At 40.8% G+C, this 26677-nt stretch overlaps 1 protein-coding gene across 2 annotated transcripts in view; it reads right to left on the reverse strand.

Annotated features, from left to right (window-relative positions):
• The window catches only part of LOC110497694 (inositol 1,4,5-trisphosphate receptor type 2), a 170024-nt gene extending 145935 nt beyond the window's left edge, over positions 1-24089 (reverse strand). Inside the window, exons 1-5 of one of the 2 annotated variants that reach the window (XM_036956593.1) lie at positions 23577-24089; positions 3521-3591; positions 3016-3134; positions 2234-2320; positions 1527-1685 (exon numbers count right to left, since the gene is read on the reverse strand). In XM_036956593.1, coding sequence (XP_036812488.1) covers positions 1527-1685; positions 2234-2320; positions 3016-3134; positions 3521-3591; positions 23577-23668 — 528 coding nt within the window. In that variant the 5' untranslated portion in view covers positions 23669-24089. The remainder of the gene's footprint in view (positions 1-1526; positions 1686-2233; positions 2321-3015; positions 3135-3520; positions 3592-23576) is intronic. The other variant, XM_036956603.1, reaches the window with a different exon arrangement.
• Between the last annotated feature and the right edge of the window lie 2588 nt (positions 24090-26677).

The raw sequence follows: 26677 nt of genomic DNA on the forward strand, positions 1-26677 counted from the left end.
GCGATGAGACAAGGATATCCCTACTGGCCAAACCCTCCCTAACGCGGACGACGCTTGGCCAATTGTGCGACGCCCCACGGACTTCCCGGTCACGACCGGCTTCGACAGAGCCTGGGCGCGAACCCAGAGTCCCTGGTGGCACAGCTAGCGCTGCGAGGCAGTTGCGCCATCATAGAGGCCCTGGGGCTGTTTTTCATGATTCGGACTAGGCCCATTAGTTCCAGTGATCTTAACATTAAAGCATACAATGACATTCTAGATGATTCTGTTCGTCCAACTTTTCCTGTTCCTCTCAACCCCTATTCATTGGGATGAATTGGAATGCCGCCAGGCCTAATCACCCAACATCCGTGCCTGACCTCACTAATGCTCTTGTGGCTGAATGGAAGCAAGTCCCTGCAGCAATGTTCCAACAACTAGTGGAAAGCCTTCCTAGAAGAGTGGAGGCTGCTATAGCAGAAAAGGGGGGACCAACTCCATATTAACGCCCATGAATTTGGAATGAGATGGTTCTACGAGCAGGTGTCCACATAGATTGATACACTACATGACTAAAAGTATCTATAGCATTGCTGTAATCTAAAACTTCCAGATATGTTAGTCAATAACAGTTAAAGGGCAACTCCACCACTTTTCAACCTAATTTTCATTATCTCCAGCACAATAAGAGTGTCATGGAAAACTGCACATTTCTATGTTTTGTAGAAAAAAATTAAAAAGTTCTACATGACAAAAGTTAAGACACTATGATATTCCCGGTGACGTGGGGAACAAGAAAATCCCCTCCCTTGGGCTAGAAACCCGTTGCAGGTTTAGAAAAATCACTCTGTGAAAACATCTTTTTAACCACAGATCATAGAAAAGTGCCGTTTTCACATATGTAGACACTGGTTTGGTACCGGAGATTATGGATATGAGGTGGAAAAGTGATGTAATGGCTAAAAATGGCTAATTATAGAAGACTAGTGGAAATGCACTCACGTACTTAAGTTTTTCAATGCTCAATGACTACATGCAAGGCTAGTGCTAACATGCTTTCACAGCAAGTATCATGGCCTAACACACACACCATGCACTACAAACAAGAAGAATACCTTCCACCATAGGATGCTAAAGCAAAAGGAAAGGAGAAAACCAATCAAGTTATTTCAGAAGGATTAGACATTACTTCAACATAATACCAATCTAAATATAATAGGAAATGTTCAATACTAAGACAGCCCCTAAAAACTTTAAATAATTATGAACAATACTGAGGTTCATCATGAGGTTTGGTTTACCATAACATATAAATAGGGCTAAGAGTTTTCATCGCCGGGTCACATGTTCGGGAAAAACTCCTGGCCCTATTTACAGGGTACATTCAAAGCACTGGCCTGTAGCGAGTCAGGTCAGGGCCCCTTCTCATAAAGCAGCTCAGTAAAAGTGCTGATCTAGGATCAGTTTTGCCTTTCAGATAATAATTAATAGGATTATATAGATAGGGGGGCCTTGAACCAAGATCAGCACTAAAAAGGGGTACCTACGTTATCCCCCTCGCTGCGGAGTTTCCAGAAGGGCTGGATGTAGAACCAGGAGCCCTCATTGCCAGCTGGGTCCAGAGACACACGCATGGCGTTCTTCTCCAGCAGCGCTGGCAGACGCTTGTTCACCGTCAAGTACTTGTTACTCTTTATATGCAGAAGCTGAGGGGAAAATAAAGGGGGCCGATTCACAAGGACACATCTTACACAAGGTCCATGGTTCGAATCCAACCCCAACACCTAACTCCAATCTTAACCAATCACATTTCTTTATTGCTAGGAAACAGTTTTTTTATTAAAGTAAGATGTAGGGCAAGTTCATCATTTCATTTCACCAATTCAAAATCATTCAAAAAGTTTCCCATTTCAAGACAGGTAATTTAAATATTGGCTTTAGCATGAAAGAAGCACACAGATTAAAGCATGAAAAAAGCTTTATCTTTTAACAGCAAAAGACTGGACCTGACCAAAACACTTATTTTAATACGGCTGTTTAAACCACAGAGGCCACAAACAAGCTTAAATTGCTCTGTGCCATTCATCATTTAGGCTGACAAATTGCCTCAATGGCAATGTGAGCCACTAGAGGCCAGACTACAAACAGAAAGGCAGCCTTGGTGACCAAGTGAAAACAAACACAAGGTTCCTGGCACAACGCAAACAGAGATATAGCCTCAGATAAGAGGGAGTTGTCTGTCGTTGGCTTTTACCTGGATGACGTTACTGTACTTTACCACCTCTCCCAGCAGCTTCTTATTCTCCGTCTCATTCTGCTTCTGTTCCAGTTCTGCTGCATGCTGGGACATGAACAAAAACATGTTTGGGACTGATTACATTGCAGACATATTGTGCAGTCACTGATCTAAACACCTTGCATTTCAAATGACTAGTTATGTGATCAAGATAAGTGATTGTGTGCCTCGGCTTGCTCAAACTGATCTTGGTTGACTTAAAAAAAAAGGGTGCAATCAGCAGTTTCTACATCCATTTTTGGGTGTACCCATTGAATCTTAACTTATAAATGCCTCAATGCTATAGTTTAACTGACGTACCCAATCAGAACCCAAAATATATGTTTGTTGTACAATGTAAACAAGCACTGTACAGCCTCAAAACATTGTTAAAATGATCATTTTGATATAATGTAGGATCAGTCCTTGCATCCATAGCTCGGTCTATGAATTTGAGAGTGGTTACACATCTCCAGCCCCATCCCTCAGCTTTTTACCCAAACAGTGTCTGGAAGAACGCCTTGATATTGTTTCAATTGCTCATTGGCCCTTTAAAGCAGTGCTCTTCAGTCCAGGTCCTGGGGACCTACAGGGCGTGCAGACTGTTGTTCCAACCCAGCACTAATACTAGTAATGATTAAGCCCTTGATTCGGTGAATCGGTTGTGTTAGTGCCAGGATGGATCAAAATCCTGCACACCCTGTGGTTGCCTTGCCCAGGACTGTGAATGAAGAAGACTAGGACTTGCAGACAGTTTATACCTGTAACTTCTTGAATAGGTCTTCTTCTGTGTTGTTGTTGCCTTGTTTGCCCTGTTTGGCCTTCCAGAACTGCTTCTGAGCTGAGTACCTGTTCATCGGACACACCTTGAACAGGCAGTCTGGAGAGACACACAAGATTTGGAGAGGAAGAAAGAAATGGAGGAAAAAACATATAAAGATATAAAGAAATAGAAACAGGGAGGGTTAGAGAGTGAGAGGGATACATACATGAATCAAACATACATGTTTTTTATATTAGTAATTTAGCAGACAATCCTATGCAGAGCGACTTACAGTTAGTGTATTAATCTTACAACAGCTAGGTGAGGCAATCATATAGCTCCGTCCTAGTAAGTACATTTTCCTCAATAAAGTCACTATCAGCAAAGTCAGAACTCGTAAGGGGGAAAGAAATGTGAAGTACAAGTGTTTTGGCAGCATGTCAATTTAACTATCACTTGGTGACCTATGTGATTGTGCAGCTGGTCAGACTCCTCCCACTCACCTCTGAACTTTTTGGGTGGATTGGCAAGGTCTCCTGCATCGGGCTGCACCACACACCTGTCATCAACAAGCCTGGGGAGAAAACATCCCAACATCATATACACACCATTGATGCAGTTCATATGGGAGAGAACATACACATCTTTCCTACTATTAATTAAACTCCATGACAGAGCTCCATGGCAGGCATGTTCTGCAGTTTCCTATGATCCCATACACCTTCATCTCCCAGAATAGACAGTGGTACTCCATGGCAGACAGGGTTGTTGATGATGTCTCGAACACAGGTTGAAGACAAGAGGATTACAATATCATATAACTCTTTGCATAAATGTGGAATAATTGCTAACTAGCGATGCTAGTTAGCAACGGCGCTGGTCCCATGCGTTTGTTTATTTTCACAAGCTTCATAATGCAATGATTAGCTTGTCCTAACCTAGTCATCTTCAACCTAGTCTAGAACCAGACTACCAACATAGCATGTAAGAAGGAAGAAATCAGATCAGCAGGCATTGTATGTGATCATCCTCATTGGATGTTGAATTCAGAGCATTGCCAGATTTCATTAGTGTGTAGATATAATCGCTGATTGTGATGGTTAGTGTTTACTGTATGTTTTACAATGATAACAGGGCCAGTATTCAAAAAGCTTTTCAAAGTATGTGTAGTGATCTTGTATCAGGTTGACACCTATCCATGTAACATTGTTATTATCTAAAAAACTAAACTAATATCCGCGCTAATACTGAGATTCTTAGGGGCAATTCCACGGCAACAGAATGATGCTGAAACACATATTTTACTTTATAATATGTGCCAAACATAAACCAAGTATGGCAAAGTCAAACAAACCATACAATTCTATGCACAAGGTCGACTTTACAATTTCCAATTAATATTTTACAAAATTGCATTTGCATCTGCACTGTTCAAGTAAAACAATGTGAACTTTTCAGGTGAAATTGTTAAAAGTAGTCCTTGTCCATAGAGTCGTATGGTTTGTTTAAGTTTGCAATCATTGTTTTTTGTTTGACACACATTTTAAAGTGAAAAATCTCATCATTCTGTTTCCGTGGAATTGCCCTTAGTGAATATAGGCCCTGGTCTAGTTGAAATGGAAACAGTGAATTCTGTAAAGGGCTTGGTGGGGCCACAGGAAATTCTCTTGGCTTCTGTGTGTGGCTGATTAGTCCTAAATGCTGATAGATTGACATCTAACCGCCTTGTCTCCACACTGCATGCCTGGATTTTATAGTCAATATGTCATTGTCATTGTATAGTCAACCAGCCTGCAACAGCAATTATTTTGCTTAACGTTTTATAGCTACAATAAAACTACAATATCTTTAGAGAATTGTCCAGAAGACTGGTGAACTTCACACAACATATTGTCCATCCACACTGAACTAACACACCAACGCAGCGTGATATAACATGTCAGTGTTACTACATTCTCACCGAAGCTTTGAGAAACTAGAAACTCAACATGATTCTGTTGGCTCTCGGCAGAGAATGTGCCTCTATTCTTCACTTCTAACTTTTATGTGACCTAGCTGCATCATGTGAAACAAGTATATATTATATCATCACATTTCAGTTCATGCTAGCCTGGTCCCAGATCTGTTTGTGCTTTCTTGCTAACTCCTATGGTGGTCATTGACACACCAATGAACATAGGATTTGGCATGACAGCACAAACAGATCTGGCACCAGGCTAAGACCAGGATAGCTGTTGCCAGTCTGAGACAAAAACAAAACTGTGACAATGTGTAAAGTTCCACCCGATATGGTGAAGGAAGCCCAGTGTGAGGCATCCTCTTATTGTGTTGACTGGAGCTTATCCTTGTGGTCGGTTTCATCCTGAGTGTGTGTGTTCTCTGCTCGTCTGCATTGCTAAAGAAATAACCAGCAGATTATTGTATCCAATGCAGTTCCATGCGCTTGACTTACAACTGAACAAGATTTACAAATAGCTTAGTCACCTAGCAAAAGCCTGGGGTGTTTCCACACATTACTTCTAGCACATTAACTTTTGTATCGCTCTTCTTCTGTGATATTAATATCCTCATCTGGCTCCAGATTTTAAACACATCCATAGAGCTAAGCTCAGCCTCTGACTCAAACAGTAGGGGTGTATTCAGTGATGTAGAACATTCAGAACGTTGCAATGCAGATAGCATAGAGCTTACAATGATTAGATAGATTGCGTAGAACAATCCTGTCATTGTCTATTTCCGTCTGAACATTCTGCAACCTCCTGAACAGGCCCCTGGCATCTTCATGCACTAGCCTGTCATAATCACATTCATCATAAACAAGTCTTCACTGGAATACACAGATGTACACATTCATCTACCCTACTAAGATGCAAGGCACAGTCCCTCTGGTTTAGACAAAGCTGACAGTCCAACTACAGTGAGTCAGCCGGGTATTTTCTTTTGCTGCCATAGCTGTTGATCATTCAGTTCCAACTGTCTGGCTGTGGTTGTGTATATGTCCTATTCCTCAGCTCCCAGTCCCATCTAAACTAGAGACAATAGGGTCCAATAGGATTTCAAATCAAGTGCTACACAACAAAACAGGACACATACTACTCATTACTCTAGCTAACACATGAGTAACCTTAAGTTCCCGAGAGCCCAGGCCCACATTCATTAGGCACCAAACGAAAGAAAGAGTGACCAACAAGGAGGGACTGCCTGAAGCTTGTCCAATACGAAACCCACATTTTAATTTTTTCCAATTGCAAAAAGGCTTTGCTACAGTGTCCCCTAATGAATAAGCTCATGACTCTGCTCAGTTCAAAGAGCTAGGGCCCTAGTCATTTGGAATCAAATGGAAAAAAAACTGACCTAAACAGGGAGGGACTACTTGTACAATAACAAACGCTCATTTTAAAATGCTTCCCATTGCATGACTTAATTAATGCGACCCTGGTCCTGGAACTAAAAGTTGAACATGAAACAGCGGTACATCCGGCCAACAGAATACGGGCAAGCTAATTACAGTGCATTCGGAATGTATCCAGACCGCTCGACTTTCCACATTGTTTCACTAAACCATATTCTAAAATGGATTCAATAAAAAAATCCTCAATCTACACACAATACCCCATAACAATAAAGCAAAAACAGGTTATTAGAATTTTTTGCAAATATAAAACAGAAAATACCCTATTTACATAAGTACTCAGACCCTTTGCTATGAGACTTGAAACTGAGCTCAGGTTCATCCTGTTTCCATTGATCATCCTTGAGATGTTTCAACAACTTGGAGTCCACCTGTGGTAAAGTCAATTGATTTGACAAGATTTGGAAAGGCACACACCGTCTATATAAGGTCCCACAGTTTACAGTGCATGTCAGAGCAAAAACCAAGCTATGAGGTTGAAGGAATTGTCCGTAGAGCTCCGAGACAGGATTGTAGTGAGGCACAAAAAAGGGGAAGAGTACCAAAAAAATGTCTGCAGCATTGAAGGTCCCCAAGAACACAGTGACCTCCATCATTCTTAAATGGAAGAAGTTTGGAATCACCAAGACTTCCTAGAGCTGGCCACCCAGCCAAACTGAGCAACCAGGGGAGAAGGTCACTCTGACAGAGTTCTAGAGTTCCTCTGTGGAGATGGGAGAACCTTCCACATCTCTGCAGCACTACACCAATCAGGCCTTTATGGTAGACTGGCCAGATGGAAGACATTCCTCAGTAAAAGGCACATGATAGCCCGCTTGGATTTTGCCAAAAGGCACCTAAATACTCTCAGACCACGAGACACAAGATTCTCTGGTCTGATGAAATCAAGATTGAACTCGTTGGCCTGAATGCCAAGCGTCATGTCTGAAGGAAACCTGCCACCATCCCTATGGTGAAGCATAGTGGTGGCAGCATTATGCTGTGGGGATGTTTTTCAGTCTCTGAATGTCCTTGAGTGGCCCAGCCAGAGCCCAGACTAGAACCCGATCGAACATCTCTGGAGAGACCTGAAAATAGCTGTGTAGTGACGCTCCAACAAACCACACAAAGTTTGAGAAGATCTGCAGAGAAGAATGGGAGAAACACCCCAAATAGAGCTGTGTCAAGCTTGTAGTGTCATACCCAAGAAGACTCGAGGCTGCAATCTCTGCCAAAGGTGCTTCAACAAAGTACTGAGTAAAGGGTCTGAATACTTATGTAATTGTGATATTTCAGTTTATAAAATTTGCAGAAAAAACTATTAACCTGTTTTTGCTTTGTCATTATGGGGTATTGTGTGACAAAAAAGTTTTGAAAAAACAAAAAGGTCAAGGGGTCTGAATACTTTCCAAATGCATTATATATCTCCATTACCTTATACATTATGACAAGGCAAAAGACCACAGGCCGTGGTGACCAAAATAAACGTGTGACCACACAGATCTTCTGATATAAGAATACAGTAGAATGGCAAACTTACTGCTCAGATTAAGCATGATACAGAAGACAGTATACCAAATATTAAGAACACCTTCCTAATATTGAGTTGCGCACCCCCCCCCCCCCCCCCCCTTCAGAACAGCCTCAATTTGTCGAGGCATGGACTCTACAAGGTGTCAAAGCATTTCCACAGGGATGCTGGCACATGTTGATTCCAATGCTTCCCATAGTTTTGTCAAGTTAGCTGGATGTCCTTTGGGTGGTGGACCATTCTTGAACACATGGGAAACCGTTGAGCATGAAAAACCTAGCAGTGTTGCAGTTCTTGACACAAACCGTGCACCTGGCACCATAGGAGGTTGGTGACACCTTAATTGGGAGGATAGGCTCGTGGTAATGGCTGGAGCAGAATGGTATCAAAAATGTCAAACAAATGGATTGATGCCATTGCAGTTGCTCCATTCCAGGCATTATTATGAGCCATCCTCCCCTCAGAAGCCTTCACAGCCTGGCACCTACTACCAATGTTCCCTCTAAAGAAAAATGTGGCACCAAGCAAATTTCAGGTCTGCTGAGCGCAAACTTGAACGTTCTGTGCAATTTCCAGCTCGCGTTTACTGTGAACACTGAGGCTGTACCTGCTTTAAGTTAGTATTAACAATGGCCAAGCAGGCTACTGAGGTCATAATCATAATGCAGGCCTACCATCAAAAACAATGGAGAAAATGCATCCCATAACATTACATGGAAATAGCTGTTCTATCATTCAGCCTACAATAGCAGCCAATGTGCTGTGTTCAAATGTAAGTCTACATTCCATGAGACTTGAGAAAAACATGCAGGGCTTGACATGAACCTGTTTATCCACAGACAAGAAGGTGACTGAAAAGATTGTGTTGTTTGATGCAAGAAACCACTTCACAAAATAAAATGTAGCCTGCCTCAAAATACAACACTGCCACTTTAATACAACAAAAAAAGCTCTTTACCTGACTTGCTTTTCAAAGATGTCTAGAATGTACACGTTTTGAGCTCTTTTAGGAAGCAATCACTCCCCTATTGCTGATTGCAAATGATCTATAACTGGGCTAATAACTCACTAACTAGCAAAGAATATGAACAAAATGTGCACAAATGGCTACATGCAGCTCTTGCTTTGATCTCAAAATAAGCACATTATGCTCAACCACAGCTGTAAACACAGTAAATTTCACAGATCCATATACGGCAATGGGCCATTTGCACATAGGCCTACTGTAGTTCTGATTGGTTATGCCGCATAGGACTGTGTAGAGTACGGGCTGTGTAGAGTACGAGTCTTGAGCAATAAAATCCTACACCAATGCAATAGAATCCTACTCTACAACAAAATCTCTAGTTAGTTTTGTTTCAGTATGTTGCACTGAAAGTGGCTAATATGGCATTGATTTGATCACAAAAGCTTAGAGGGAACATTGCCTACTACCATACCCCGTTCAAAGGCACTTCATTCTTTTGTCTTGCCAATTCAATCTCTGAATGACACCCATAGGTTAAAGAAGGATTTTTAAGCCTGTCTCATCCCCTTCATCTATACTGATTGAAGTTTATATAACAAGTGACATCAATAAGGAATTATAGCTTTCACCTGGTCAGTCTGTCATGGGAATAACAGGTGTCCTTAATGTTTTGTACACTCATTGTATAAGAGTAGAATGTTAGCTTTACATAAAAGAGAAGTTTTTAAATAAAAAGCAGAACTGCCATAAGGGCATGCTTCAATTTGATAAAGACAATGGAGAGAAGGTTGGGTAAGCACACACACACCACAGCTAGCTTAATGTCACCAATGGAGCTTGACTGCTTTATTATGATTTTTTATTATAAAAAATGTATATAATATACACATACACACACAGTACCAGTCAACATTTTAGACACACCTACTCATTCAAGAGTTTCTTTATTTTGTCCTATTTTCTACATTGTAGAATAATTGTGTAGACATCAAAACTATGAAATAACATATATGGAATAAAGTAGTAACCAGAAAGCGTTAAAAATCTAAATATATTGAATTCGGAATTCTTGAATTCTGTTAGAAAGAAAAATGCTTTTAAAACCTCTTTGCAATAAGGAATTGAGACCAAACACTCAAGAAAAGTCTTTAATACCAAGGACACAAACAGCTGAGTGCATACATTTAGAAAGCTCACAACACATTTTATACTCTTCTCTTGTAGGCATCACCTCCCCAGCTATACATTTTATGACCCCAATGAGGTTCCCTCATTTCCCCTGTGGAACGTCCATGGTTCTCTCTTTGTTTAGCCATATGTCAGAATCACACCATGTCCATCTTCCGTTCTGGGCCTAAGCCTGCTCTCTGATCCGAGGCAATTTCCTCTTATCTGATTAGGTCAACCTTTCTAAATAAGCATACACACAGTTTCATGGCCTAAACTCCATTAATACTCACAGTAATCATTCACTAAACAGGATGCAAATGACAATTTAACTTGAAACATGTTACATTTTGATAGAATCCATCAATTCTACATAAATCACTGACAGAATCAATAGCAAAGCACCCCCACACCTCCTCCTTCATGCTTCACAGTGGGAACTACACATTCAAAGATCATCCATTGACCTACTCTGCATCACAAAGACATGGCGGGGGAACCAAAAATGTGGATTTATCAGATCAAAAGGACAGATTTCCACCAGTCTAATGTCCATTGTTTGTCTTTCTTAGACCGAGCAAGTCTCTTCTTCTTCTTAGTCTCCTTTAGTAGTGGTTTCGTCGCAGCAATTCGACCATGAAGGCCTGCTTCATGCAGTCTCCTCTGAACAGGGGATGTTGACATGTGTATGTTACTTGAACTCTGAAGTATTTATTTGGGCTGTAATCTGAGGTGCAGTAAACTCTAATGAACTTATCCTCTGCAGTAGAGGTAACTCTGGGTCTTCCTTTCCTGTGCTGGTCCTCATGAGAGCCAGTTTCATCAGAACACTTGATGTTTTTTGTGACTGCACTTAAAGAACCTATCAAAGTTCTTGAAATGTTCTGGATTGACTGACCATGTCTTAAAGTAATGATGGACTGTCGTTTCTCTTTGCTTATTTGAGCTGTTCTTGCTATAATATGGACTTGGTATTTTACTAAATAGGGCTATCTTCTGGATAACCCCACTACCTTGTACAACATAACTGATTGGCTCAAACGCATTAAGGAAAGAAATTCCACAAATTAACTTTGAACAAGGCACACCTGTTAATTGAAATGCATTTCAGGTGACTACCTCATGAAGCTGATTGAGAGAATGGGCAAAGTTGTCATCAAGGCAAATGTTGGCTATTTGAAGAATCTCAAATGTAACATATTTTCATTTGTTCAACACTTTCTTGGTTACGACATGATTCCATGTGTTATTTCATAGTTTTGATGTAGTTACTATTATTATACAATGTAGAAAATAGTAAAAAGAAAAACCCTGGAATGAGTAGGTGTATCCAAACTTTTGATTGGTACTGTATGTACAGTTGAAGTCTGAAGTTTACATACACCTTAGCCAAATAAATTTTAACTCCATTTCACAATTTCTGACATTTAATCCTAGTAAAAAAATCCCCATCTTAGGCCAGTTAGGATCAGCACTTTATTTTAAGAATGTGAAATGTCCAAATAATAGGAGAGAGAATTGTTTATTTCAGCTTTTATTTATTTCTTTCATCACATTCCCAGTGGGTCAGAAGTTTTACACTCAATTAGTATTTGGTAGCATTGCCTTTAAAATTGATTAACTTGGGTCAAACATTTTGGGTAGCCTTCCACAAGCTTCCCCCAATAAGTTGGGTGAATTTTGGCCTATTCCTTCTGACAGAGCTGGTGTAACTGAGTCAGGTTTGTAGGCCTCCTTGCTCGCACACGCTTTTTCAGTTCTTCCCACAACTTTTTTTTTATGGGATTGGGGTCATGGCTTTGTGATGGCCACTCCAATATCTTGACTTTGTTGTCCTTAAGCCATTTTGCCACAATTTTGGAAGTATGCTTGGGGTCATTGTCCATTTGGAAGACCCATTCGCGACCAAGCTTTAACTGATGTTGCTTCAATATATCCACATAATTTTCCTGCCTCATGATGCCATCTATTTTGTGAAGTGCACCAGTCCCTCCTGCAGCAAAGCACTTACCACAACATGATGCTGCAACCACCGTGCTTCACGGTTGGGATGGTGTTCTTCAGCTTGCAAGCCTCCCCCTTTTTCCTCCAAACATAACAATGGTCATTATGGCCAAACAGTTATATCGTTTCATCAGACCAGAGGACATTTCTCCCAAAAGTACGATCTTTGTCCCCATGTGCAAACTGTAGTCTGGCTTTTTAATGGCGGTTTTGGAGCAGAGGCTTCTTCCTTGCTGACCTTCAAGTTATGTCAATATAGGACTCGTTTGACTGTGGATAACGATACTTTTGTACCCGTTTCCTCCAGCATCTTCACAAGGTTGTTTGCTGTTGTTCTGGGATTGATTTGCACTTTTCGCACCAAATTACATTAATCTCTAGGAGACAGAAAGGGTCTCCTTCCTGAGCGGTATGACGGCTGCGTGGTCCCATGGTGTTTATACTTGTGTACTATTGTTTGTACAGATGAACGTGGTACCTTCAGGCGTTTGGAAATTGCTCCCAAGGATGAACCAGACTTGTGGAGGTCTACAATTTTTTGGCAGATTTCTTTTGATTTTCCCATGATGTCAAGCAAAGAGGCACTGAGTTTGAAGGTAGGCCTTGAAATACATCCACAGGTACACCTCCAATTGACTCGAATGATGTCAATTAGCCTATCAGAAACTTCTAAAGCCATGACATCATTTTCTGGAATTTTCCAAGCTGTTTCAAGGCACAGTCAACTTAGTGTGTATGTAAACTTCTGACCTACTGGATATGTGAAAGATTATTTCACTTATAATTCACCATCTGTAAACAATTGTTGGAAAAATTGCCTGTGTCATGCACAAAGTAGATGTTCTAACAGACTTGTCAAAACTATAGTTTAACAAGAAATTTGTGGAGTGGTTAAAAAACAAGTTTTAATGACTCCAACCTAAGTGTATGTAAACTTCCGACTTCAACTGTATGCATGCATGTTCGTACACACTACCGTTCAAAAGGTTGGGGTCACCTAGAAATATCCTTGTTTTTGATAGAAAAGCACTTTAAAAAAATGTAAAGCACAGTGAAGAGGCAACTCCGGGATGCTGGCCTTCTAGACAGAGTTCCTTTGTCCAGTGTTTGTGTTCTTTTGCCAATCTTAATCTTTTATTTTTATTGGCCAGTCTGAGATATGGCTTTTTCTTTGCAACTCTGACTAGAAGGCCAGCATCCCGGAGTCGCCTCTTCACTGTTGACGTTGAGACTGGTGTTTTGCGATTACTATTTAATGAAGCTGCCAGTTGAGGACTTGTGAGGCGTCTGTTTCTCAAACTAAACACTAATGTACTTGTCCTCTTGCTCAGTTGTGCACCTGGGCCTCCCACTCCTCTTTTTATTCTGGTTAGAGACAATTTGCGCTGTTTTGTGAAGGGAGTAGTACACAGCATTGTACGAGATCTTCAGTTTCTTGGCAATTTCTCTAATGGAACAGCCTTAATTGCTCAGAACAAGAATAGGACTGACGAGTTTCAGACGAAAGTTATTTGTTTCGTTGCAATCGAACCCACAAATGCTGATGCTCCAGATTCTCAACTAGTCTAAAGAAGGCCTGTTTATTGCTTCATTAAATCAGCACAAAAGTTTTCAGCTGTGCTATCATAACTGCAAAAGGGTTTTCAAATTATCAATTAGCCTTTTAAAATGATACACTTGGATTAGCTAACACAACGTGTCATTGGAATACAGGAGTGATGGTTGCTGATAATGGGCCTCTGTACGCCTATGAGATATTCCATTTTTTTTATTTTTATCTGCGTTTCCAGCTACAATAGTAATTTACAACATTAACAATGTCTGCACTGTATTTCTGATCAATTGGATTTTAATGGACAAAAACAATGTGCTTTTCTTTCAAAAACAAGGACATTTCTAAGTGACACAAAACTTTTGAATGGTAGTGTGTGTCATGTATGTATGTGTGTATATATAAATAAATTGTAACCTTTTTTTCAGCTTAAATGCTTTCAATGAGATTAAATGCAGTCATTTACCCTGTGTAGCTAAATGACAGGTCTATGAACAGTTCATACACAATTCAGGCTACCTTATGGTTGTATAAAGTAACAAGTGACTACTAACCTGAAATGTGTTGACTTGTGTTTGCTTGAAAGATAGATAAGCACAACAGAAAAATAGGATTGGACCCAGGGAGAGGATCAGCCTCAGGGGAATTGAGCGTTTGTAAATGAGGTGTGACCTGAGGAACTTATTTAAGAGCTTATACTTACTATCATATAGGCTACTATCATACGTCAATATGGATTTATAGAGTCAAAGCCTGTCGAGGCGAGGTTGCATGTGACGAGTACAGTAATGGCGACTCCAGCCAACATTCATGATACCATGGCTGGGTCTGAAAACATTACTAGCCGTCAAATCAATTAAGGATTATCATTAAGGATGCACAATGGTGGAGTTCCTGCCAAAATAGATGCTCAGGCATTACATTGCGTCAACCAATGGTTGCATGCCACGTCATCAAAACCTATTATTTGGCAGGGACTACAATTCGTAGATCTGTGATTCTACACCTCACTTTGCTCAAGCTGATCCTCTCCAACGGACTCAGAAGTTGTAGCTAAAAATTGGTAAATTAGGTACAATTAAACTAACCATCAAAGTATATTGTAGAAATTTCGGGGGTAGCCCTGACCGGGACTCACTTGACAGTCACTGGATTCGGGCTCGAGTCATGGTCAGGACTTCACCCCAAATTCACTACATTGGTGACAGAAGTGTGAGGGCATTTACACGTGACGAACTTGGTATAGATAAGCATGGGGAGTGGAGATACGCTCTCCCGACGGTTTTGAGTAATGTAGCGACCTTAATCCAATACCTAGTGTGCTCAGTCTCTAGACCCAGGTTAGAATCCCAGTTGGAGCTACCTCCCAAATTAGCTACATTGGTTGGTATCAGTGGCCATGTCCGATAACCCACACTAATGTACTACATACTTAAACTGCATACTATTTAGTACGTACCATTTAGTAAAAAGTATGCTGTATGCCACAACGCAGTAGAAGCTTCTGATTGGCTGAGTAGGTGGGACAGGGCCGAGTGCAGGTGAATTTTTCCAAATTCAACAGAAATGCGTCGGCATAAACTAGCCTAATATTAGCTCATTTCCAAATTGATTAATTTCTCTCAAATCTGAATAGAATAGGAATGGCATTATAGGCCTACTCAGGCTGGTGATAGACCATATAGCCTATCTATCGGATTTAAAATGGACTGAAGACAACATAAATATGTTGAAATGGAAACAAACTATTAGTGTAATAAGAGTGCTGTAGCATATATAAATGAAATAGCCTAGTACACACACCAAAACTTTTAAAATGTTAAAATCAAAAGGCTATTGTACAGAAACGATAAGGACAGTTGGGTGCATTGCAAATTCAGAGCCACTGGACAGGACAACAACATACTAAAGCACTGGTCATTGGGAACGAGATCAGAATGACTTAAGGCTTGATCCATCAATTAAATAATGAAATAGGTAACCTAACCTACAAAACTAAAACACTCCATATGTTCAAATGAAAAGGCCTGATAAACATGACATCAGTAACGCAGCCACATCCCGAATCCCGGTGCCGACACATTCAGGGCAAGAGAACAAGAAACACTGGGAAAACAGAAATCCACTTTGGGTAAAAATATGTAGCCTACGATGCAATCAATACTCGTGATAATTTTAAAGAGAACAAAAACTACTTAGCCTACATTTGAACACCGTCGCAGAAGCTTCGGGCTAGAGGTCGACCGATTAATCGGAATGGCCGATTAATTAGGGCCAATTTCAAGTTTTCATAACAAATCGGAAATCTGTATTTTTGGACACCGATTTGGCCGATTAAATTTTTTATTTTATTTATTTAACTAGGCAAGTCAGTTAAGAACACATTCTTATTTTCAATGACGGCCTAGGAACGGTGGGTTAACTGCCTTGTTCAGGGGCAGAACGACAGATTTTTACCTTGTCAGCTCCGGGATTCAATCTTGCAACCTTACAGTTAACTAGTCCAACGCACTAACCACCTGCCTCTCATTGTACTCCACGAGGAGCCTGCCTGTTACGCGAATGCAGTAGAAGCCAATCGTTGCACGACTGACTGTACCTAACCATAAACATCAATGCCTTTCTTAAAATCAATACACAGAAGTATATATTTTTAAACCTGCATATTTAGCAAAAAGAAATCCAGGTTAGCAGGCAATATTAACCATGTGAAATTGTGTCACTTCTCTTGCTTTCATTGCACGCAGAGTCAGGGTATATGCAACAGTTTGGGCCGCCTGGCTCATTGCGAACTAATTTGCCAGAATTTTACGTAATTATGACATAACATTGAAGGTTGTACAATGTAACAGGAATATTAAGACTTAGGGATGCCACCCGTTAGACAAAATACCGAATGGTTCATTATTTCACCGTCTCAGCCTCCAGTATTTATGCTGCAGTAGTTTGTGTCGGGGGGCTAGGGTCAGTTTGTTATATCTCGAGTACTTCTCCTGTCCTATCCGGTGTCCTGTGTGAATTTAAGTATGCTCTCTCTAATTCTCTCTTTCTTTCTCTCTCGGAGGACCTGAGCCCTAGGACCATGCCTCAGGACTACCTGACATGATGACTCCTTGCTGTCCCCAGTCCACCTGGCCGTGCTGCTGCTCCAGTTTCAACTGTTCTGCCTGTGATTATTATTATTTGACCATGCTGGTCATTTATGAACATTTGAACATCTTGGCCATGTTCTGTTATAATCTTCACCCGGCACAGCCAGAAGAGGACTGGCCACCCCACATAGCCTGGTTCCTCTCTAGGTTTCTTCCTAGGTTTTGGCCTTTCTAGGGAGTTTTTCCTAGCCACCGTGCTTCTACACCTGCATTGCTTGCTGTTTGGGGTTTTAGGCTGGGTTTCTGTACAGCACTTTGAGATATCAGCTGATGTACGAAGGGCTATTTAAATAAATTTGATTTAAAATAAAAAGTTTTGTTTTCAAAATGATAGTTTCCAGATTCTACCATATTAATGACCAAAGGCTCGTATTTCTGTGTGTTATTATGTTATAATTAAGTCTATGATTTGATATAGCAGTCTGACTGAGCGATGGTAGGCAGCAGCCGGCTCGTAAGCATTCATTCAAACAGCACTTTAGTGCGTTTTACCAGCAGCTCTTCGCAATGCTTCAAGCATTGAGCTGTTTATGACTTCAAGCCTATCAACTCCCGAGATTAGGCTGGTGTAACGATGTGATGTGAAATGGCTAGCTAGTTAGCGGGGTGCGCGCTTATAGTGTTTCAAACGTCACTCGCTCTGAGACTTGGAGTAGTTGTTCCTCTTGCTCTGTATGGGTAATGCTGCTTTGAGGGTGGCTGTTGTCGATGTGTTCCTGGTTCGAGCCCAGGTTGGGGCGAGGAGAGGGACGGAAGCTATACTGTTACACTGGCAATACTAAAGTGCCTATAATAACATCCAATAGTCAAAGGTATATGAAATACAAATGGTAGAGAGAAATAGTCCTATAATAACGACAACCTAAAACTTCTTACCTGGGAATATTGAAGACTCATGTTAAAAGGAACCACCAGCTTTCATATGTTCTCATGTTCTGAGCAAGGAAATTAAACGTTAGCCTTCTTACATGGCACATATTGCACTTTTACTTTCTTCTCCAACACTTTGTTTTTGCATTATTTAAACCAAATTGAACAGGTTTCAATATTTGAGGCCAACTAGATTTTTTATTGATGTATTATATTAAAGTTAAAAGTGTTCATTCAGTATTGTTATAATTGTCATTATTACAAATAAATAAAAAATAAATATATATTTTTTAAATAAAATATTTTAAAAAATAATAATAATAATAATAATAATAAAAGAAATAAATATATATATATTTTTTTTAAATATAAAAATCGGCTGATTAATCGGTATCAGCTTTTTTTGGTCCGCCAATAATCGGTCTCGGCGTTGAAAAATCATAAATCGGTCGACCTCTACTTCTGGCATCTTCGAAATTAAGTTCCCTAGTTTTGTTGTTTGGCTACTTGAAGAGAACTAGGGCCCATCACTCGCAGACCACCTCTTCCAATGTGGAAAAGGGTGCATATAATTTTACTATTCGCATACTGAAAATGCGCCATGCGTGATTGAGTTGTTTCCCACTATTCGTTGATTTCGGTATAGCATCCCCATATCTAATTGATCAGCTGTTGTCAAAGCCGAAATGAGTATTACATCCAGACATTTAAAGTACACTGGATTTTCGAAATGTCACATCATTAAACTGCCTATTTAGGACGCAAGTATGGGTATTTGGACATAACCATTGATGTGACCCTTTAAACTTATTTGGGATTGGTGTCCCTTCCACAGGATGGTTGAGCTAACCTGGGCTAATGCGATTTGCATGTGGTTGTATGTAACAGGAACATCTCCCAGGACATAGACATATCTGATATTGGCAGAAAGATTAAGAAGAATTTAAGTTAACTGCACTGTCCAATTTACAGAAGCTATTGCAGTGAAAGAATACCATGCTATTGTTTGGAGAGTGCACAATTTTGAACATGAAAAGTTATTAATAAACAAATTAGGCACATTTGGGCAGTCTTGATACAAGAATTAACAGAAATGCAATGGTTCATTAAATCAGTCTAAAACTTTACACACACCAATGCCATCTAGTGGCCAAAATCTAAACTTCACCTGGGCTGTAATTATACATTATGGCCTTTCTCTTGCATTTCAAAGATGGTAAAAAATACAAAATAACATTTATTTTATTTGTATAAATATTTTACCTTATCTATTGTATTATATTCTACTACATTCCTTTCACATTTCCAGAAACGTCAAAGTGTGTCCTTTCAAATGGTACCAAGAACATGCATATCCTTGCTACAGGCAGATTTGGATTTTACATTTTAAGCAAAAGAAAAATGTAAATGGCCTAATCCTTAAGAAGTTTTAACAGCCCATATTTGACTCATTTTCAGCTACAACTTCAAGTCCACTGGAGAAGATCAACTTGAGAAGTGAGGTGTAGAATCACTGATCTAGAAATAGTATTCCCTGCCAAATAATAGGTTTAGTGTGATAAAGATTTGCAGAGCTACGTCTCCCCTGGCCAAACACGCACAACCAGGCATTGATTGATTGATTGAGTGATTGGATTAATCTCTTCAGTAGGTCCTGTGATTGAGTGTAGTCTGTCCCAGGAGTGTGAAGGTGAATGGAAAGGCGCTGGAGCGAACAGCCCTTGCTGGCTCTGCCTGCCTTCTCCTCTCTCCACCTGGATTCTCTGCCTCTAACCCTATTACGGGGGCTGAGTCACTGGCTTACTGGTGCTCTTCCATGCCGTCCCTAGGAGGGGTGCATCACTTGAGTGGGTTGAGTCACTGACGTGATCTTCCTGTCCAGGTTGGGTTCATGCCATGGGGGAGGTCTTCGTGGGCTATACACGGCCTTGTCTCAGGGTATGAAGTTGGTGGTTTGAAGATATCCCTCTAGTGGTGTGGGGGCTGTGCTTTGGCAATGTGGGCGGGGTTATATCCTGCCTGGTTGGCCCTTTCCGAGGTTATAATCGGACGGGGACACAGTGTCTCCCAACCCCTCCCGTCTCAGCCTCCAGTATTTATGCTCTAATAGTTTGTGTTGGGGCGCACAGGATCAGTCTGTTATATCTGGAGCATTTTTCCTTTCTTATTCGGTGTCCTATGTGAATTTAAGTATGCTCCCTCTAACTCTCTCTCAGGGAACCTGAGCTCGAGGACCATGCCTCAGGACTACCTGGCCATGCTGTCCCCAGTTCAGCTGGTTGTGCTATTGCTCCAGTTTCAAATGTTCTGCCTGCAGCTATGGAACCCTGACCTATTCACCAGAAGTGCTACCTTGTCTCGGACCTGCTGTTTTCGACTCTCTAGCGCACCTACTGTCTCTAACTCTGAATGATCATCTATGAAAAGCCAACTGACATTTACTCCTGAGGTGCTGACCTGTTGCATCCTCTACAACCACTGTGATTATTACTATTATTTGACCCTGCTGGTCATCTATGAACGTTTGAACATCTTGGCCCTGTACTGTTATAATCTCCACCCGGCACCGCCAGAAGAGGACTGGCCACCCCTCAGAGCCTGGTTTCTCTCTAGGTTTCTTCCTAAGTTCCTGCCTTTCTATGGAGTTTTTCCTAGCCACCGTGCTTCTACATCTGCATTGCTTGCTGTTTGGGGTTTTAGGCTGGGTTTCTGTACAGCACTGTGACATCGGCTGATGTAAAAATTACAGAACATTTCCTAGGATTTTCTACATGCAGCAACACTTGGATAAAGTGTTGAAAATACCAGTAAAAGCACAGCGCTACATGTGGTTAGCTCAGTGTTTCCCAAACTCGGTCCTCAGGACCCCAAGGGGTGCACGTTTTGGATTTTGCCCTAGCACTACAAGGATGATTCAAACAAACAAATCAACTAATCAAGCTTTGATTATTTGAATTAAAAACCAAAACGTGCACCCCTTGGGGTCCCCAGGACCGAGCTTGGGCAACGCTGATATGTTACATACCTAAACATGCGTTGTAAGATTGAACATGCACCTGCAATGTAGTCAGGCAGGATCTCTGCCACTGACTTCCTGGGCCTTGAATGAGGCTTATTTTTTAAGAGAGTGTTTAATGTTGATAAAGTACACCACACAGACCTGGCTGTCAGACTGCATCAGTTAATGAATCACTGATAGACTTTATACCTTTGCTTTAAAAACAGCTGAGCCCTCTACTACGCACTTTGCATTCAGACATTTTATGGCCTTGACATTTGCATTGAGATTGGCTTTGACCAGTTACTTTTCAGTAACATAAAGTAGGTCATATGATTCATATTGTTGGCATAGGTCCATCTGCGGCCTTTATAGGCTTCATCTGCCCAGGTTACAAGTCAGTCTGTCCCTATATAAACATTGTTCCCATTTCCCTTCCTTCCTGCTTGAAATTGCTGACCTGATACAGTGTGATTGCTGAAAGCAATGGGATTTCACCTATCCACTAATTTTACAGATCAGTGATTACATCAAGGACACATTGAAGGTATTAAAATATGGCTTGTGTGCCTTGTGAACACACTGGGGTTCTGAGTGACCATAATAGATAGGTGGAATTCAGGAGTGATCCTCTGCTCATGCCTGCTATGCTTTTGGAGAGTGGCTGTTTGAAAGCACAGAAAGAGAAAGTAGATTGAGAGAATGAAAGCAAGGGAGAGAATGTGAGAAAGAGCGGGAAGTGGGTGGGGCAGATTCAAGCCACAGAGGCAGTCTGTCAATTCAAGCCTGTTCCTGGCCTAGAGGGCAGAGTGCAGAGCTGAGAAATTCACTGAAGTGCTGGAGCCGCATTTTAACTTTCTTCTTGTAGTCACTATAATAACTCAGCTTGTCTATTTGGTTCCTTAGTCAATTCTCTTCCGAGTTAATATTTGTAGAAATTCTCAGGTGGTCCTTGGAATGAACTGTTAGTTATGATAATAAACTTCCATTCCCTGAAAAAAAAAACACTACAATTAAGTGATAATGCCATGGCATGGGTTTAGTTTGTAGAGGGCCAATATATCAACCAAACACCGGCTTCAAGGGCATTATCACTTTTATACAATGGGTTACCACCATATTCAAATTATGATTGACATATTTTCATTAAAAAAATATTATTTTGATGAATTTTTCATACTATTTCATCCTACCACAATATATAGTCCTGACACAAATCTAGGGTTGCTACCCAAGCCGGCTGGTCGTTCGTTCGATTGGATCTGTTGCCAGAGACGCGACCCAGTCGTTCAGTATCTATGTACGTGACCCAGTTGTTCATTCTAAACATTCCGTTGCCATATTGGCTGGCAACGTTCTTATCCCCTGCTTGCTAGCTAGCCAACGGCTAACTTACATTCACATCAAAAAAGTGCAGTCAGAATAACAGCAAAGCAGCTGCATTTGTTTAAGCAGTTTTCTAGCGACATTTGGATAACTCCATAACAATGAGGGGCGAATTTGCCTGGCATAGAAAATGTGCTCACTCGTCACTGTTGTTCAGAGAAGCTAGCCAACAACACAGCTAACACAATCACTTCAAACTGAAGCTGGAAAGACTGAAAACTATATGCACTTCGTTTCATTTGACCTTTTTTTAAGTTACATTATATATATATATATATATCCATAAAAATTGATTATACAAATCTCCGCTGTTGAAAACAAAATGTTAGTCTTAAAGAAATCTAGATGCTTTTTATAGCGGAGATCAAGTTTATAAATTGCCTGGCTGGGCTGATGAGAGCAGTAAGATGGAACAGACTAAATAGGCATTTTAACAGATTTAGCCGGTGGCAACTTGTGGAATAGACACTGGCGGTTTTAACCAATCAGCATTAGACCCAACCATTGTATAATAAATACTACACCATTTAAGAGTACTTGTTAGACCTACTCTGGGAAGAATCCATTCAGCAACCAGTACCCCAAAACTCTGAGTACAGGTTATTCACTGTGACCTTTTGTGCTCAACCAGTGGTCCCCCTGCCCCCAGACTATAGTGCACCTATATGGCCTTCCTTCACTGTTGTCAAAAAACAGACCGTAACCTCATTCAGATTCTGTGCATTTGGAAGGGTTTTCATTACCCAAAAGTTAAACATTTACATATTTTTAAAGTGGAAAGGTTAGTGAAGGTTTACTATCATAACTTTCAGCAGATGAAAGTATTGGCCACACACAATAGCATCCTTTACAGTAACTGCAGACAACGGTGGTATTTTGAATAATCATACTGCACTCAAACTGATGTTATACTACACTGTACTGCACTTTTTTTTTCATAAGGGTGAATTCAACAGCCCAACAATATTATTCATGCTGCATTGGAGGACACCCTGGTGAATATATCATACACATTACACACATTTACAGCTCTTCTTGATCAAACAGGTGTGACCATTCAAGTACAATTCTTCAGCTGTCTCACAGCACGTGCTACTACTGCAAAAAGGGCCACGACCACTCACAAAACACTTCATACTATTTTGATTAGGTCATGGATTACAGTACATAATCCTTTCCCAGTAAACCATTTGGCATTTGACGCCCAGAGAGTAATAAAGTGGCTGCATGTGTACAGGACATTGCGCACGCATTGGTAACACTAGCGAGGTACATGCACAAAGTTTGCATTCCTATTATACTTGCATAACTGTGCACTGTTACTCATCTTCATTTCCTCCTTGATACAATTGCTTGTGATTAGGCCTTTTCAACTTCCGATTTCTCAACCCCGGATCCACAGACACCAATCTCACACTGCATGTTACATTGACCCATTTCATGCATCAGACGCCAAACGAGCCTGTACCTGTTTATCACAGATTTTCATCAAACATGGTTTTAGATACACATAATATTTAATTAGATTAGAGGGAACATACCCCAATGTACTGATGAAGCCATTGACAGTGCCTTCTGCGTACAGCGACACAATGTCTCCAATATGAAGAAAACTTGATCTGTTGTCTGACATTTTCGCTTAATTCTGTCCAAAAGTCGTCTTTCCAGTCTCGGTTTGATTAAGTTATTACTCTGACACGTTTCAATGTATCTTGGCAACAATCCTGCGTATCACTCGTCAAATTGCGAACAACACCGCCCCGAAACGAGACATGTTTTCACGTTTTTACCAGTCAAAATGACAAAAAGACGACAATGGAAAAACTTGGGAGTTACTGTAAACAAACTGCCGATTTAGTTTATGAACCCAACTTCTTCCCGTGTTCAGACAGCATAATGTTCTCTCTTTCACATCAACTTTAGGGGAGGAGACTGGTTCTGTTGGAGGCGCAGATAGAGAACCAGTCAGCCTATCCCGTCTAAAGTAGGCCCACTCATTTCCAAATGCTTTGAGAAGCAATGGATGTACAATTCTGCTATGTAAGTGCGTACATGAGTAGACAGAGCAATAAATTCTATAATAGAACATTTCCTGGCTATTTCCTGCAAACTTGCTCTGTAATGAGATAAATTAGTGGACATCAATGGCCTGGAGTTCCGGGTTATGCAATGTGCTTGTGCGTGGGTATGTGTGTGTGTATGTGTGTGTGTGTTGCCGCGTTCAAAACAACTGGGAACTCGGAAATTTCCAACTTCAGTCCGTTCAAGACAACTGGGAATAAAACAAGTTGCGACAGGGAACTCGGGCCTCTTTGTAGATTTCCGACTTTCCGACCTGAAGATCACGGACGTCATGATTTGACCTCGTATTTTTCCAAGTTCACAGTTGTCGTGAAAGCACCACAAACCAAAGGAAGCTTAGCCCCAGTGATGTACTGGGCCGTACACACTACCCTCTGTAGTACCTACCAAGCAGTTGCCCTACCAGGAAGTGATGCAACCAGCTGTAGAACCTTTTGAGGATCTGAGGACCATTGCCAAATCTTTACAGTCTCCTGAGGGGTAATAGGTTTTGTTGTCTTGGTGTGCTTGGACCATGTTAGTTTGTTGGTGATGTGGACACCAAGGGACTTAAAGCTCTCAACCTGCTCCACTACAGCTCCGTCAATGAGAATGGGGGCGTGCTCGTTCCTCTTTTTCCTGTAGTCCACAATCATCTCTTTTGTCTTGATCACGTTAAAGTCTGGAGTAAACCTGGCACCATCCCTACGGTGAAGCATGGTGGTGGCAGCATCATGTTGTAGGGATAGGCCCACCCACTTGGGAGCCAGGCCCAGGCAATCAAAATGCGTTTTTACCCACAAAAGGGCTTTATTACAGACATAAATACTCCTCAGTTTCATAAACTGTCTGAGTGACTGGTCTCAGACGATCCCGCAGGTGAAGAAGCCAAATGTGGAGGTCCTGGGCTGGTGTGGTTACACGTGGTCCGCGGTTGTGAGGCTGGTTGGACGTACTGCCAGATTCTCTAAAACAAAGTAGAGAAATGAACATTCAATTATCTGGCAACAGCTCTGGGGGACATTCCTGCAGTCAGCATGCCAATTGCACGCTCCCTTAAAACTTAAGACATCTGTGGGCACTGTGTTGTGTGACAAAACTACACATTTTAGAGTGCCATTTTATTGTCCCCAGCACATTGCACCTGTGTAATGATCATGCTGTTTAATCAGCTTCTTGATATGACACACCTGTCAGGGGGATGGAATATCTTAGCAAAGGATAATTGCTCACTGACTAGGAAGTGGACAACATTTGAGAGAAATACACTTTTTGTGCGTATGGAACATTTCTGGGATCTGTTATTTCAGCTCATGGGACCAACACTTTACATGTTGTGTTTATATTTTTGTTCAGTATAAGTGTAGAACAGACATGATTGTCTGCCAAGTAGAATAAGGAATTGTGTCTGCTCTATTTATTAAATGTCTATCGCGTACATCTGAGAAGAATAATTATGATCATGAATATCTCAGATGATGATTCTGCTGCGGATGATTATAATGATGATGATGATGATTCTTCAGAGCAGTGGTGAGCGCATGACAAATACTGACACCAAAGGACACCAATACTGACACCAGAGGACACCAGACACATAAGGGCATCACTGATCATGTAAAACCACTCAGCCAGTGGTGACATAGTGATATAATCTAGCCTACATTGCCACATAATGTTCAGTCAACGATAACAATAATGCACCAGATAGTGAGGCAGGGTCAGAATAGAATACATGCATGGATTAAATGTATTGCCTGCCACTCAAATATTCCTTTTTTTGTCCCTGTGATTATTGAATTACTATATTTTAATGGAGATGGGTAGAGCTACTCATTGTTCACACATGAATAAATCAATACATGAATGACTATTTATGTTTACTGTATTTATAATGTATATTCTGTATGTTGACTTTGTGCAAATTATGTCTTTACATTGTGTATTGCTGGCTCCACCTATTCACTAATTAAAATGCTGGGTATGTGCAAATGATTCACATTCGCTTTATTTTTTTTATTTCTCACGCTCTCTCGCACACGCACACACGTGATAAAATGGATCCTCCCTGGTCAAAAAATACCATAGGATTCCAATAAATATATATATATATTCAAATCCAAAAGAAAATTATTTCAGATTTTGAAACCTATCCTATAGGATTGTATGTTATAGTACAGAAAGAACAGAAACTCTGTCACTTGAACGTTCTCAAGCCGCCCTCTACCGGCGGCGCAATAATGGTGCGCTTAAAGTCGACTGTTTAGTCTAAATTACCTGGAAATACGATGGCATTGCTAAAGTAGTCAAGTACGTCAAAAATAGCTAGCAATGATAACGTTAGCTAGCTAAAATCCGGTGACCTCCCCTCAATCTTAACAAACTAGCGAACATTATACCAAAGATGTATAACTAAACCATGATAGACCACTGGACTATCGTTTCAAATGGGAACAATTTAGTCATAGTGGGCAGAACAAGCAAAGAGCTGGGCAGAGCCAAGCAAGTGCTAGCGAGATCCCATTGGCGCGTTGTAAAGCATATCTGCATATCTTTATTAGGGAACGCCTACTCTGTGAAG

Source organism: Oncorhynchus mykiss, chromosome 2, assembly GCF_013265735.2.
Source record: "Oncorhynchus mykiss isolate Arlee chromosome 2, USDA_OmykA_1.1, whole genome shotgun sequence".
Taxonomy (NCBI): domain Eukaryota; kingdom Metazoa; phylum Chordata; class Actinopteri; order Salmoniformes; family Salmonidae; genus Oncorhynchus; species Oncorhynchus mykiss.